Raw genomic sequence first — 12,120 nt, 5'->3', positions numbered from 1 at the left:
TTGTGTAAAATACAGATTGGACGACTGTTTAAAATCCTTCTGGACATGGAATTTATTTGAAGACTTTTGTGCAACATTAAGATAATGTTGTAAAGTATTTTTATGAATGCAATTAAAATAATGACTTCTGTTTGAATCCACACTATTCAAATTAAGAATATCAGTAGTGTTCACCACCCAAATAAAAGGTTTATTCATTTACATATTTATAAGGTTTAAATCCAATCTTCAGGATTTCAATCACAGACTACTCTCAGGTCTATGCCACTTTTTGTTATTTCTAAAGAGTTAAGAACAATACCTCCATTTCTCTGTACACTGTTTTTTATATACTTCTTAAACCCTTTTGATTATGCATTAAGAAATAAACAAGGATGGATTCGTATAGTGCATCAACAAAAAAATTGCCCATCTCCTACAGTTAGAAACTGTCTATACAATACTATGTAAAATGTTTAATCATGATAAAGTCTCAAAGATTTTAAATAGACACCAAAATCATGAACTCTGGCTAGCCTTCATACTGGTTCTGTAATAATACATTGTATATTTTGCATATTCCCAACATTCCCACTTAAATATAATATGCCATAATTAATTAAAATGAAATGGATAAAGATAAAATAATTTTAGTATTTAAATTCTCTGCTCTATGTTTTTGGATATGTGGTCAAATGATTTGTTTGGGAGTGTCCCAGAAGTAACACAGTTCAGTGAATTATTTCTGGTTCTTCAGCAGTTCATCAATCTGGATTTTGTACATGTTCTTCACATCTTCAAGGTCCAGTCTCAGCTCCTCTGCCTCTTCAGCCTTCTCTCCATACATCTGCAGGATAGTGTTGTGCCTCTGCTCCAGATCCTGCAATGCACAGCCACACAAATTAAAGAACTTCTGCGAATACAGCATTAATGTATCCTCTATTTGCTCAATACAGCCCTCACCTTGAGCTGAACTTTTAATTTTGGGATGTCGTTCACCATCTCCTCCATCTCATCGTTTTGATTGGTGAGTCGGACCAGCTCTTCTGCCATCACAGAACGACTTCTCTCTAGACTGGAGATCTCAAGCTGCAACAACAATCGGACCAGACAGAAGGTAATAAAAAACACTCAATACAAAGCTGCCTTTAAGTGCAGGACATTACTCTTTTTTATCTGTCAAAATTTTAATTTAGCTGCTGACTTGTTATTTTCCACACCTAAGATACTTTTTTTTTTTAATTGTAAGAAAAACGTAGATCAGGCAAGCTCTCTTTCTGCAGACATGTCCTGCTGACGTGTAGATAAACCAATAAACTAATTAATAAGGTCATAAAGTGCTCACATTATGCCCATTTTCAGGTTCATAATTGTATTTAGAGGTTGTACCAGAATAGGTTTATGTTCATTTTCAAAAAACACCATATTTTTGTTGTAATACACAATGGTGCAGATCTTCTTTTCAGCTCTCTGTTTTAGCTAGAGAGTGAGGCATCTCACTTCTGTTCTATCTTTGTTGGGAGTTGCACATGCGCAGCACCTAGGTTACCCCCGTCGGTTGAAGAGTATGAGGGCGTGCCACGCTAGCAGCTAGGTGAGCATTATAACGTGTTACAAAGTGATGCACTTTGTCTCAGAAGTAAAGGCTGGACTAGAATATAGGTGTTTAGAGATGTTTATGAACAGTGTTTTCTCTGAAAGATGGTGAGTCCCTTTGGGGTGGACTTTGGGCTTTTTCACTTAGTAAACCTATAACGTGCACAAAAAGATATAAAACAAAATAAAGTAAAAGGGAAAAAGCATAATATGGGAAATTGTAGTTCCCTTATGAGGGTTTTTTCTTAATTGCCACCTGCAGTTGTGCTATCTCTCCTTCTCGGAGTTTGAGCTGAGACTGGAGGTTCTCTAGGACGCTGGAGCCTCCGGAAAGCCTAGCGGCCTCGTACAGGTTGGTCCCGCTCATCGACATAGACATGGTCATTGTACCAAGAGAGTGGTCTAAACAGTCATCCTGTTGAAGAATGAAACACAGTACAGGGCACGTTAAGCTTCGCAAATCCAAGCATGGACAAACTAATCTTCATTTCTAGATTTTTTTTCAAATTTTCTCCAATGTGTACCTGGGAAAAAATAGAGGTGTGTAGACCAGCATTGTCTGCCCCACTGATGGAGCTAGAGCGGGACAAGGAGGGTGTGAAGGAGGCTGGGGGCTCTCCTACAGAGTGGGTCATGGCCTTTCGCTCCTGATAAGAAAACATTTCACACTTATTAGAGAACAGAATAAAAAACTGATGAGATGAAACAGACTAAAGTTTAAAAATCCTCTTATTCTTAAATTCTCCTAAACCTTTTCCTTGAGTGCTTCATGTGCCAAGTAACATTTCTTCTTCTCCTGCTCCACCTTCATCTTCTCCATTTCTAACTGATTGGTGAGCAGCAGCTGGTAAAAAAAAAGAGGGTGCACATGAGGAAGTGGTTTCATAGAGGATAACAACAAGAGTAGGAAGAAGCATAATGGTACCTTTTCTTTCTTGGCCTCTTCTAGCATGCGAATGTGTTCTCCTCTCAGATTTTCCAAATCAACATGCTCCCTACATTGGGAAAACAAACAATCATCACTATAAGTAGTAAATGGTCATATTTTTATGTAGTATTTCTCACAGCCAGGTGGAGGTAAAAGGATGCATGGACCATACACCATACATAATTTACACCTTCCAATAAGAGCTCCGAGCCAGCCAGGAGTCGAACCTAGAATCTTCTGATCCGTAGTCAGACGCGTTATCCATTGCGCCACTGGCCCAGCCACAGCAGCCGGACTTCTCACAAAACATAACCCGGTGACACAATGCATGACTGCTTCTGTCAGGAGGGCGGGGGAATCCCCCTGGCCTCTCCTTTACACTCTGACTCCCAAAGGGGTTTGTTGTTTAACAAAAGCAGTGTGCAGGAAGCATTAGCATTACAAGTGGAAACGTAAGTTTTTGTCCTACCCAGAAAACCCATGCCAGTACTTACCCCACATAAACATGCATGTGTAAAACTTCCAGCAAAAGTTAGATTATTAATGTGAACATCTACACAGGAAGTGACGAATGAATTAATACAATTCACAATGTTTTTTTGGAAACAATGACCAAAATAAAACCAAATACAAACAAGACAAAAACACAGCCATTTGGAGTCAGCTACTGTATATAGCACGTATTGATGGTTAGCTCCTTCCTTCTGTCCTGCAACACACTTTCTTGGTGGTCTTGTGTTTAGGATATAATTGGTAGCAACTCATTTAAAAGCAATGTCATAGTTCAAATTAAACCAACTAACGCATTTCAAGATATAAATAGAAAATACGATTGGTGGGAATGACTGGTTGATGGCTGGATTATCACTCAATCTTGTAGGCTTGAGTTTTAAATTGTAATTTGTCACCTGCAACTCTCATCCTCCAGTTTTTCTCTCTTGTTTTTCTCAGCATCAAGCTGCGCCAGAAGCCGGGCCTTCTCCTGGCGTAACAGGGAATTCTGGGACTCCAGAGCGGCTAGCTGGGACTTGATGGACAGAAGGTCTTCGGTTGCTGATCGCTCCTTTTCCACAGCCACGGCCAGCTGTGCATGGGCATCCGCTTTTGAAAAGAAAAGGTAGAGAAAAAGAAGATGTAAAGCTTTTTGCTCAATTTGTATAATACTGTATTTTGGTTCTGTTTGACACATCCTGCCTCTAACCTAGTCTATCAGAGATGTTCTTCTCAAGTTTTTCCCAGGATGCCGTCTGTCCGCCCAAAGAGGCCTGTAAATTCTCAATTTGTCGCAGTAGGGGCCGTGTTGCAGAGGTAACACTCTGACTGAGTTCCTGGTTCCTAGTCTCTGCTTCCTGAAGCCTCTGTGGAAGATGAAAATAAATGCCGTGAATTAAATAAAATTATGGTTATTTTTTAGTCTTGTCAAAGGTGAATTAGCTTGGTAGGACAACTTCTAACCAGCATATTATGTTACCTGCTGCAGCTCACTGATCTCCTCCCTTAAATAATCTTCTTTCCTTGCTTGCTGCTGCTCAGCTCTCTGCAGAGCAATTCTCAGATCAGCCACCTGTATGCAACATAAAAATGGTTATTAAACGATGTCCTGATAAACTTGGCAGTGTTTGACATTAACTCAGAAACTCATCCAATTTACTTTCTACAACTAACTTTCTTACTATCCAACTAACTTTCTTTCTATGTGTAAAATTAAATAAATTACAAAATAAGTGTGCATTACAAAACATTTAAGTCATTGCTATATCGACATTGGTAACTCACCATTTCTATCTGTCTTAGGTAGCATGTTTAACAAAATGATCAACGACATGCTGTAAACATACACTGTTACGCCGGAGCTCTGGTGGTATCCCATGCATTAAGAGTTTGTGAATGGAGACAAATGCAGGTGAATAAAACCTGGGTATGACGTGCCTGTGTGACTGATTAATCACAATATGCAAATGTTTGGGTATGGGCTGCAGTACCTCATGCACCACAACAAAACCAGTTGCAAATAATAGCTGCACCACTGACTCACCATGGAGGATTACAGTTTAGTGAGGATGCACCAAAGCCTACTGTAGTGTAAACTTTACATTCATGTATGCAAGGTGGGCTAGGTTGCTTGTGCAACAGCAACCCCAGTGGATCTGATGAGCTTTACTTACATGCATAGCAAACAGACATGTCTACAGCATGAGCCTGTGTTACCTGATTGGCCAGAGCCTCCTGTTGCATCCTGGCCTCCTCCTGAGCCTTCTCATAAGCCAGGCTCAGCTGCTCCTTGGCCTGTGTTTCTCTGCTAAGAGCTGCTTCTTCAGCCTCACTGGTCCTGCTGACATGTGCCTTGTGAAGTTCTGCCAGCTCCCTGACAACAGAGATGTAGAAGTAGACCATCAACATCATGACCCTATTACAGTGCCATGGCTATTTGTAAGTATAGTGGTACATTTGTTGTTGTTTGGCTCTGCACACTGGACATGAAATGAAAGAATGACAATGGTGTATTTATTATTTGAGTATATGCTATACGTATGATCATTACTTTCTGTCCTTTAAAAACCAGACCCTATTTTAACGATCTAATACACTTTTGCTAGTTTGACGGCAGCGTGTGCCAGGCGCATGGTTCAAAAGGGTTGTACCTAGTCTTAATTATTTCATAGGTGTGTTTTGGGCGTAATGTGCAATAAACCAATCAGAGTGTCATGTCCCATTCCTTTTAAATGTCAGGCGCGTTAGTACCTTGGTGCATTGCTATTATGATGGTGGATTTGCACATACTAAAATTTTTTATCTTTTGTAGGAGTGTGTGCTGCTGTGCTTTCCTGTGTGTGTTTCACGACATAGTGTGCACGTGCTGTGCAAGAGCCTAAGGGCATTTTACTAATGCGCAACTAGAATAACAATGCAATGCTGTGTTACTGACTTTAGACCAGGTTTTTCAATGTCGCGATCACTTCCCCCTGCCTTAAGATAGCAATACCCCAAGAATTGACCTGAACACACCTCCCTGTAAGACCAGCACGCCCATGGGCGCAAAAGCAGCAAAGATGTCCGCAGGTGCATTTGCTATTTATACGACGTGGGCACTGGACAAGAAACTGACAACTGCGTTGGTCTTAAACTAGCAGAGACACTTACGTTGGGCTTTGCACTGCGCCGGGTGCAAGATAGGGCCCTGTGTATAAAACTGGTTACAATTCCCAAACTGTTCACCCATTGCCAGTGTAAAGACCCTCACATTAAAGGTGGAAGTCAACACTTTAATCATAATTTTGTTTCATTATTTCAAATCCAATAAACTTTAGTACCACACAATAAACTCATTGCTTTCCAAATACTTAGTCTGCACTGTACTCGGTCAAACATGAAATAATATATTGAAATGTTATAATAAAACGGATAGCTTCTAAAGTTAGATTTACAGTAAGCACTCTCTGATGTTAGTATTCGGTATCAGTATTAATAGGGTGTGTCACTGTTTACTTGTAACAGTTGTCCAGAGCAGCTTGGAGGCTCCTGTTCTTCTCCTGTAGCTCCTCAGACTCTGCCTGCAGCTTGCTCAGCTCCTTCTCCTGCCGCTCCACCACAGCATTCAGCTTCTTGATGTTCTCCCTGTGCTGTCTCTCCACCTCCTCCTTCCCATCTAGAACCTAAACACAACAATAAAACTGAATTTAAGCTACAATTATACTAAATAGAGTTAATTAAGCTAATCATAACTCACACTATATGATCAGTAAAAGTAACTGAGGACTAAATGACAAGTATATGAATAAAAACAAGTCATGTTTTACCTAGGTTTATGATGGAAGACAAAGATAGCAGTAATGAATAGAGGTAAACTAAAAAACGAGTCCCATCTGGTGAGAGCTATTAGTGATTTTTCAAATGAAAAGCCTAAAGCATATCAAACAACAGAACATCAAAATGATCTAAGGCTAATTTACTGTGCCTCTGAACAATTCCAAACCCCGACTGGTAAACCTCCCTTCCACTTATTAAACCAAAATACCTGAACTTGAGAAATAAAATGCAGCTAACTGAAGCAATTAAAACTAATTTCAGTTTGAATATTTTTGAGTCTAAGTGCATGCATGGTTTTAGTCCGGTGCAACACCAGCAGCGCCGCCGCTAGTTAGCGTAGTGAATTGAATTCTATGTTGCCAAATAGTATGTTGTATGTAAAAGTGAGTCAACAACAACAACAAAAACTAATTACTTCCTGTGGCCTGCGTATTCACAACAAGTACAAATAGCAATGGAGATTAAGACTAGACAATTTCCTAGGCAGATATTGATTTGGGTCTATGTTGAGTGGAAGCACAGACAAAGTGTTGACCCAAGCCAATATCTGCCTAGGAAATCAGCAACATAGTATTCGATTCACTATGCAAAGCTAACTAGTGGCAGCACAGCCGGTGTTGCACTGGACTAAATCAATGCATGCCCTGAGACAAAAAATGCGTTGGCCCACCTTTCTACAGCTAGGGGAGACTATGATAAGCCCTACTTTAACAAATGGTGGAATGTTCCTTTAAAGCAGTCCTTTAACAATGGCAGGGAAAAAATTATTTCCATTGTTAAATTGGCATTTTTAAATATGTACAAAAATCTGACCTGCTGCAGTTGCCTGAGCTCCTCCTCCTGCTCCTTGATTTTCCTCTGTTGCTTGGTCATCCTTGCGTCACTCTCCTTCTCCTTCACACGCAGTTTCTTGATGATGTTGCTGTGTTGCAGCTGCTGCTTGGACAATTTTTCACCTAAAAGTAATAGAAACAAACACCTACTCATTCAACTTAGGTAAAGTCAAACATAGATGCTGAGACGTTACATCTGAGCAATATTTCAGTAACAAGGTATAAAGTCACCAGCTGTTCTTAAAACCCACACTCTACTCCTTCAACGTTGATACTGTATATGCATGATTTCTTGAGCCCTAATAAATTATTTGCTATAACTTTGACATTTTGGTGGTGACCCTTTTCCATCCATTCATTACATTAATCAAAACACGACAAATAAGTATTTCACGGCTCAGTGCACTTGCCTATGCCTACTCGTTCAATACCTTATGTGCTATTTTAGCTACTTTTATGAAGTTGGATACAGTAACGCACCTGTTGTTCCTATTCTCCAACTGGCTCTATTGTAAATGGTAACTACAGTTTTTTTTTTTTTTCCTCAACCGTTTTTCAGCCAACTGCAGCAATCTTGTAATACTGGACCAATGTCAAAAATATTCTCAACTGTACAGCCTGCCTAGAGTAGAATTGTGTGTGTTGGTTGAGGGGAACTCTTATAGTCTCCTGCATAAATTACTGTAGTATTACCTTCTTCCAGCAGGCCTATGATCTGTTCTTCCTTCTCTTTGATGATCTCCAATGTATCACTGGAGTGAAGTCGTGTAGAAAGCTCTTCTCGCAAACCCTTGATTTCCTGTAGCAAAGAAAAATGTGATCTTAGACATTGACACTTTATATATAGATCTTCAGGTGGAAGGAAAGTAGAGCGTTGGGTCAATAAAATACGATTCACCTTCTTGGCTATGTCTCTTTCTTTGCAGGCCAGCTGAGCCTTCCTCTCTGCATCTGCTATGCGCTGGGTGAACTCATCTTTTAGGGACTGAACAGTGGAGCTCTCCTCCCTCAGGCTTATCACTTCACTAGAGGATGAATGGACTCATTAGTGTAAGAGCTCATTTTCTAAATCTATACATGCTTTTACTCTGCACAAGTAGACTATTTTATATCCTGGAAATCCAGAGTTCTTGCAAGAGAACAATTTGAATTTGCTCAGCGAGTCATTCTGGCATTCAGTAATTATGCTAATTAACTATACACTTGTAGCCAAGCTGCACCAATCACATTGGTGTATCTGATATAGGCGGGCCAGAGGCGGGCTAAACAATGGTGGCCCTGAGAGGCCACAACATGCAATTAAGAAAACACACACAAATAGATCACAGCCTGCAACAATAAGAAAACACAAGCAAATAAACAGAAGTGTTTCCAAGGGACACTTTTTATTGATGAACACATGCCTCAACCATTGGCGTTTCAATCCGTGTTCTTCTTCAATTGAAACAATTTTCGCCATTTTATTCATCAATAAATTCCCTTCCGAGAACGTTTTAGGTGAGAAATGAACTGAAAAGATTTTGAATATAGGCAGTCTTGCAAAAATCGTTGCTGAACTGAAAATGTGCTTCAAAGTTTTCAGTTGAGAATCTCCATAAAAGGACTCAACAGCCAGCTAGCGCCTGCTGGGGCCGCTAGCTCGTTGCTCGGACAGTCATGCTTGGAGACCCTGCTGTAAGCTGAAGGTCTTTAAGACTGGTCTCGTAAATAAGAGGTTTTTATTTCGCCGTTGACGGATCATTCGTTAAAATATCACAACACATGTCCATCATAACATCAACGAGGCGCGCACGGTCTGGATTTCCAGGCTAACTATTATAGGCATTTAACAGTGACATTATGACAACATCACTTTAAAATGTCATCAGTATTTCTGTAGTGTAGTTACAGTATCAAAAATGAATACATAGACAGTTTATAAAACATTACATTTGTTAGTTTCATATAAACAACAATACAGGGCTACTATGTGGCCTTGTCTGATTTGAATATCAGTACATTAGTCGCCTGATCAAAAGACCTTTCTTATCAAGAATATTTACAGTGCCACTGTGCACCAGGTGTGTATGCCATGTACTCACTCTTTGAGATTGTCACACTGCTCCTCCAGCCTGGCCTTGTCTTTACTGACTGCCAGCAGCTGAGACTCTCTCTTCTCAAGGCGGCCCGACAAGTCGTCAATAACCTACAACATGTCCACAACATCTTATTGTGTTTACGACAGCAGTTGCACAGCAGAGCCTATAAATGTAAAACAAACTAAGGAAAGTAGAGTTTGGTATTAAATACATTATAAGAGTACTATGGCTGGCTTATTTATCGCAGAGCAAATTTTGGGACTGAGAAATACTGATACTTGATCAAATATTTTTGAACAAAAATGTATTATTATTGTTGGCAGATATCTTTAAACAAACTAGTGTTCAATGGTCTTCAGCCACATGGCAAAAATAGGGAATGAAGCTATTACATGGGAAAAAACACAAAGTCTTAGACTGGCCAACAGGCTCTGCAACATTTTCAAGATATGAAAATAAGACATGATAGTCTAGCAAGGATATGCAAAACACTGGGTTGGTCTAAACAAATTGTTTGTTACTTTTTAAATGTTTCTTTGTGATTACAGTTTAATTAATTACCGTACTTATATCCTCTACATTTTTCAGAGCGGTTTAAGACTTGCATGGTGCTATATACACACACAACTAATCTATAAGTATTTCTTATATTTGTTTATCAAAGTGTTGTTTCAAAGATGATATACAGTATAATGGAGGTAGGATGTTTTTGAAGTTGAACACTAAATTTAATATTTGTGTATTCAATATGAACCACAAAGCTATATAGACATATGTTAAATATGCACATTAAACAAATCTCCACAATTGATTCGACCAACTACATTGGAACACAATAATAATTGCTACCTTTTGAAGCTCCAAAATCTGAACTGTTGAGACACTTTTCATCTCTTCAGTGATTGGAGGAGTGATCTGTTCTTCAACTTTGGAGGTGGGATCAGACAGTGGGTTAGCCTCAGATTCCTGTTCCTGTTCTGTCAACTCTTCAGGCTGCTCACTATTAACAGGTGTCGCACTCCGTCCACTCTCCTCCATCTCATCCAGCGACTGCTCCCTCATTGTTTCAGTAAAGCCCTTTTCCTCCTCATCTTCCTCCTCCTCCTCTTCTTCCTCTCCCACCTTCTCCACCCCTCCCTCTTTCTGATTCTGACACACAGCTGATGACACTGTTAAAGGAGGAGGCCCTGCAGTGACAGAAGCTAGCGTCCGACTCCCAGGGATCTCATCATCCGAGTTAACCTCACTGACACTCCGGCTATCCAGCGACTGCACACTGAATGAATCGATGCGCTCAAATGCATCTGAGGAAGAGCCGCTGCTCTCTGTGAGTTTAGAATAGTCCTCCAAACGGGGGAAATCTCCACAGGTGGAGGCAGTGAGAAGCTGGAAGGAGCCCTGCATTAGGTGAAGACCAGCCTTGCTTTCCCCTGTTTCTTGTCTGGAGCTCGCTGAGCTCTCACTTAACACAGAGTCATGGTCAAGCACTTCAATGTCACTGGTGGTAGAGGTTCCTGAGGAGAAAGCGCTGACTGGAGGAGAGGGGGTATCATTTTGACGGTCCTCCCCCTTTGAGTCTTTATGCTCTATGAGAACTTCCTTAGGGGACGGGGAGGGCAAAGGATCAGGTGTAGAGTTCTTAGGCTCAGAAGTGACAGCAGCAGGTTCAGATGAATCTATGGTATCCTGCTCAACCTCGTGTTCTGATGCTGTCTGTGGCTGCTCTGTTTTTGAGTCTACAGAAACTGTAGCGCTAAGATCTGTTTTCACACTGCTTTTTTTGCTGTCAGGGTTACAAGGAAGATCGATGGAAGAAGAAGCAGGGGACACTGGCTGCAGGAGGACAGTGTCTGCATAAGGTGTTGTTGGTGAGGAGGACTCAAGCTCAACTGGCTGGCTGACTGTCTGATTCTCTTGACTCTCATCCGCAGGTTTTGCATTTTGAGTCTCTACTTCTTTTTGTGCCACAGCCTCAATGGTTTCCTTTTCCTTCTCCTGAGGCCTTATTTGAGACTTAGTAGGGGGTACAGACACTACCTGGGTGTTGGTGCCACCTTGTACGTCTCCAGGTGGCAGAAAGGCACTAAAAAAGTTTTCGGATTCATCCACAACTGTGCGAGTAACAGGAGTAGTAATGGCCTCAGAGGAAGGTGGAGTGGTGGTCTTTTCTTCAAGGGGTGCTTCCCACTGCGTCATTCCCCATCCTCCACTTAATGACAGCTTTCCCGGTATTGTAACATCTGACAGAAAAGAAATTGGACCAGTTGTAGGAGCTATCCGAAATCTGCATTTTGCAACATTAGCTTGTATACCACCCTATGTTACACTACTTACCATCATAGGGCTTTACAACTGTGTCACCCCATTGGTCCTCTTCTTTGATGTCCAAAACTCGGTCGATTGACTTCTGAGCTGTTGTTAGAGCTTGTTTAGCGAAGCTGGACAGGTGAGATGCGTTGAACCAACTCATTTTGACTGTCAGGCTAGCTAGCTATCACCAAGTTGGTCAATTTTTAAACGGATTAAAAATGGAATTTAACGTTACCACACAAAGCAGAGCAACTCGAACGTTTTCTGCATTTGTCGTTATCAACGATAACCTGGTGAGAACAATATTTTGCTGTGTTGGTCTGTCCAGAAACGCTTTGTTGACAGCTAGCTAGCTTCCACTAATCCCAGTAACGCAATACAGTTACAGCTCGCTAACTGGTCAGTTGGCATTCAAAAGCGCATATCTCATGTAGAAATACAGGTATCGCTAATACCGTAGCTATATAACTCTGCCACAACGGTCAAAGCAAAAGCATCCCCATGTTTAATCCAAGCTTTTTTCGTCTCCTTTGCTCGGCCGTCATCGTTTGTTTTGGTCGGACACAACTTGTTTCCTCACTAGCATTAG

At 40.8% G+C, this 12,120-nt stretch overlaps 1 protein-coding gene and 1 non-coding gene across 2 annotated transcripts in view; both read right to left on the bottom strand.

The window, feature by feature from the left end:
• Window positions 1-31: 31 nt before the first annotated feature.
• tmf1 (TATA element modulatory factor 1) overlaps window positions 32-12,120 on the bottom strand; it is a 30,733-nt gene continuing 18,644 nt past the window's right edge. Inside the window, exons 3-19 of the mRNA XM_034869547.1 lie at window positions 11,556-11,890; window positions 10,071-11,461; window positions 9,225-9,328; window positions 8,042-8,168; window positions 7,837-7,942; window positions 7,124-7,266; window positions 5,990-6,156; window positions 4,712-4,868; window positions 3,975-4,067; window positions 3,705-3,861; window positions 3,412-3,604; window positions 2,501-2,570; window positions 2,327-2,419; window positions 2,100-2,222; window positions 1,832-1,990; window positions 943-1,068; window positions 32-859 (exon numbers count right to left, since the gene is read on the bottom strand). Coding sequence (XP_034725438.1) covers window positions 719-859; window positions 943-1,068; window positions 1,832-1,990; window positions 2,100-2,222; window positions 2,327-2,419; window positions 2,501-2,570; window positions 3,412-3,604; window positions 3,705-3,861; window positions 3,975-4,067; window positions 4,712-4,868; window positions 5,990-6,156; window positions 7,124-7,266; window positions 7,837-7,942; window positions 8,042-8,168; window positions 9,225-9,328; window positions 10,071-11,461; window positions 11,556-11,691 — 3,486 coding nt within the window. The 5' untranslated portion in view covers window positions 11,692-11,890 and the 3' untranslated portion in view covers window positions 32-718. The remainder of the gene's footprint in view (window positions 860-942; window positions 1,069-1,831; window positions 1,991-2,099; window positions 2,223-2,326; window positions 2,420-2,500; window positions 2,571-3,411; window positions 3,605-3,704; window positions 3,862-3,974; window positions 4,068-4,711; window positions 4,869-5,989; window positions 6,157-7,123; window positions 7,267-7,836; window positions 7,943-8,041; window positions 8,169-9,224; window positions 9,329-10,070; window positions 11,462-11,555; window positions 11,891-12,120) is intronic.
• On the bottom strand, window positions 2,710-2,782 carry trnar-acg. The gene has a single exon. It is a non-coding gene; the product is annotated as a tRNA-Arg (tRNA).

This window comes from Etheostoma cragini, chromosome 4, assembly GCF_013103735.1.
Source record: "Etheostoma cragini isolate CJK2018 chromosome 4, CSU_Ecrag_1.0, whole genome shotgun sequence".
Lineage (NCBI taxonomy): Eukaryota > Metazoa > Chordata > Actinopteri > Perciformes > Percidae > Etheostoma > Etheostoma cragini.
The sequence above is the reverse complement of the archived record's forward strand: the minus strand, read 5'-3'. Positions and strand labels throughout refer to the sequence as shown.